Source organism: Asparagus officinalis, chromosome 1 (genome assembly GCF_001876935.1).
Source record: "Asparagus officinalis chromosome 1, Aspof.V1, whole genome shotgun sequence".
Lineage (NCBI taxonomy): Eukaryota > Viridiplantae > Streptophyta > Magnoliopsida > Asparagales > Asparagaceae > Asparagus > Asparagus officinalis.
In genome coordinates this window covers 78,807,188-78,810,325 of record NC_033794.1, presented here as the reverse complement: position 1 = coordinate 78,810,325, position 3,138 = coordinate 78,807,188, and the positions used below count along the sequence as shown (strand labels likewise).

General features: G+C 35.1%; 1 protein-coding gene across 1 annotated transcript in view; it reads right to left on the bottom strand.

The window, feature by feature from the left end:
* The window catches only part of LOC109826467 (pollen-specific protein SF21-like), a 5,981-nt gene extending 3,120 nt beyond the window's left edge, over window positions 1-2,861 (bottom strand). Inside the window, exons 1-10 of the mRNA XM_020393500.1 lie at window positions 2,667-2,861; window positions 1,751-1,850; window positions 1,457-1,554; window positions 1,280-1,368; window positions 1,131-1,191; window positions 964-1,050; window positions 807-884; window positions 663-719; window positions 525-580; window positions 295-430 (exon numbers count right to left, since the gene is read on the bottom strand). Coding sequence (XP_020249089.1) covers window positions 295-430; window positions 525-580; window positions 663-719; window positions 807-884; window positions 964-1,050; window positions 1,131-1,191; window positions 1,280-1,368; window positions 1,457-1,554; window positions 1,751-1,850; window positions 2,667-2,726 — 822 coding nt within the window. The 5' untranslated portion in view covers window positions 2,727-2,861. The remainder of the gene's footprint in view (window positions 1-294; window positions 431-524; window positions 581-662; window positions 720-806; window positions 885-963; window positions 1,051-1,130; window positions 1,192-1,279; window positions 1,369-1,456; window positions 1,555-1,750; window positions 1,851-2,666) is intronic.

The following is a 3,138-nucleotide window of genomic DNA, read 5'->3' as shown; positions in this document are numbered from 1 at the left end:
GCTTCATAGAATGCTACAATTTGAGCTTGAAACAAACAAAATATTATAAATTGTAGTATTCCAAATTCCAAAATATTAATGAAACAAACAACATTTTAGAAATCCCAACTCATAACAAAACACCTATGGATTTCAAATCCCATGGTGAAATCCATATCCTAAAATTATAGGATTTGAAACAAACACCACCTAAGCCACCAGTTAGGATGCACTAATGATTCCTTGCAATTGGGAACAACCTCATGATAACAATTGGAAATTTGGTAACATAGAATCAGATAGATAATTCAATACCTCAACCAAGGCACTATATCTTTTGTCCAGCTTGGAGGCCATGTGAAGGGCTTCTGAATGGCAAGGGGAGTTCTCACCCACAAATATTAATGTTCTGCACTGTAATCTCTTCAACTGTTCTGTAATATCCCGTCGCCTGTAGCACGTAATACACACACATAGTGAGATGGCATTTTTAGAATGGTTATTAAAGTAGCAGTTTAGTAGAACAAAAAAATTTGACTACGTACGCATTGATTGACTGTAGAAACCGCCAAACATTTGTACTTTGTCTCTCATCTAGCAACTGAACAGTAATTAGAATCAAGTTATGCTTTATCTTCAGATAAAAATAGGAAGAATAATTAAGGTATGTTAAAACTTCTTACACTTCTACAGGCTTGTACTATATCGGATTCTAAGACCTGAGGACCACCTCGCACTTCCTTTCAACACACAAGAAGAGCAATGAATTCAAATGACTGTCAGCAAGCTGAATTAATGATCTTACACCATGCGTATTTTCAGCATACCTTACTGAAGTATCTTTGAAGTAAGAATTCCTTTATCAAACTGCACATGCCGTAATAATAGAGCATATTCAACATAACCTGAGGATTATGATTCATTAATCAGTGTGAAAGATTTTTATGATGCAAGAATATCGAGAAAATGAATCATAAACATTACCTTGTTATACAACCAGTCTGTCCATGAGGGTGCTTTGCACAGAGGCGAGATAAGTATCAGACCAAGAACCCGCTCTCTATATCTCGTCTGAATCAAATTCATAGAAAACAGTTAGTTCAAAATTTACAGTCGCTGCTGCAGCACAAGCACCGTGTACAGGAACTTACAGCAAAAAGTGTAAGAATGTAGGCACCAGCTGTAACTCCCATGCACATCACTGGACCTAACCTGAAAATAGAATATTTTAACTAAGAGAAAGAGAGTTGAGCAATAGCTCTTTGATTAAACTGAAGACTAAGAAGTGCTAAAATGTTACCCAAAGTGATCAAGAACTTCTGCAATCTGATCTGCAAGTTCATCAACAGAAGGGATTGGCACATCTGAAGAAATTGGACCAGCTCCCAACTGAGAAACTCGAATAGGGAAAATTTGAATAAGCGGTTTGAAAGATGAGCAGTTTATGGCTTGTACAAATTAAAACAAAATTGCAAACCTCATGTCCAGGAGGACTTATGTGATAAATGCAAAAATTTTGAAGCAGCAAAGAAGAAGCTTCAGGCCAAAAAAATAATCCTTGGAAGCAAGACATGTCTGCTCAATCCACGAAAGCATATAAACACACTTTAATACCATAAAAGTGAGAAGAAGAATATATCAAATGCAGGAAGATTGCTGAACTATTATGTTAAAACATTGGTCATATATTTGATAGGAAACAAATTCAAATAGTGTATAGTAACAGAAGATATGAAGCACTTAACAAGAGCTGAATTATTTACATACTTACAATTTAGAGCTACATCAGGATAAGTAACAAGTGCAGGCTTCTCTTGATCTCCGTACACCGAAACGCATAATGGGCCACAACTTGTTTGTACGATATGCTCCTGAAGGCACAAAAGCAGGATTTATTTGGCTACATGCAAGTAATTTTATAAAGGTATTTAAGGGTGTCTCTAATTTTGCATAACACAGGAATAAAATCCAAATTCATCTAAGATAACAATAATAGGAGAACGGAAATATTATCTTCTACACTAATCGAACAGGGTTCAAAACTGTAGAGTGCACCAACTTTCAGTAGCTGAAGATATTGATAAATGGTGGAATGGTTTGTCTGCTGGTACAATTAAATAATGACTGGCATAAGAATTCTTGTTTGCTGATAACTCAAGTAAAAAGAATCACATTCACCATTGGTTACGCCTCTTCAGCATTCTGCATTCTATACAACCAACAAAAGACTTGAATGGTTTTTATGAGATCCACATTTGAATTTGCATAAACATAAAATTACCACAGAGAGCTAAAAATAACTATCATTAGGGCTTCTCCAATTTGTTATACTGAGATACTAAATCATAATAAACTCATTATCAATCCAAAATTTTGAATTTGACCAATCTCAAGATTCTCACTATCGCCATTGTCACATTTTACCTGCAATTTACAACAATAAAGGAAACCCAGTAATCACCACATTTCTAATTAGTACATCAAAAATAACCTAAGAATCCAACATTTACACAAATTATCCCTTGTAAAACAACCAACAATCAAGAAACCGTAAAAGAAAAAAATCAAATTTCTCATAATAATAGCTCAAGAACTAAATTAAACTCCCATAAAGTAAACAAAACTATAAAAATAACTAAAAACAATGCCCCAAATAAAGGCAAGATCAAAGATTTCAAAACCCTAACCTTTCCCCCAAAAGAAATTCTCTCAACATCGATGGAAACTGAGTCGCTTGATTCCGCCATTGAAGAGAGAGAAACTCTCTCTCTCTCTCTCTCTCTCTCTAGCTTCTCTCTCTAGAGTTTGATTGTCTCTCTTATTACGCCACCAAGATTTAAATAGGGCACAGATTGTTAAAGCTCACCGACGCCTTTAAATCTTATTATTCTATTCATTTCTTATTGGTTTTAAAAAAAAAATTATTTTAGTTATTTATTCTTTCCTTCTACGGACTTCGGCAACAACCTGGCAGCTGTTGAGTTGGATGTCTGTACACGCACCCACAGCTGTGGGGGCCTACGGCTTTTAACGGGTCGGATTCAATTTGAATCCTGTAACGTAATGCATCCGAGTTTGGTTTTTTTAGTTTATTTTGGGTAATTGTATTAAATTTTTTTTCCGAGATTTATTTCTTGCTTCCTACCATGGGTTATACAG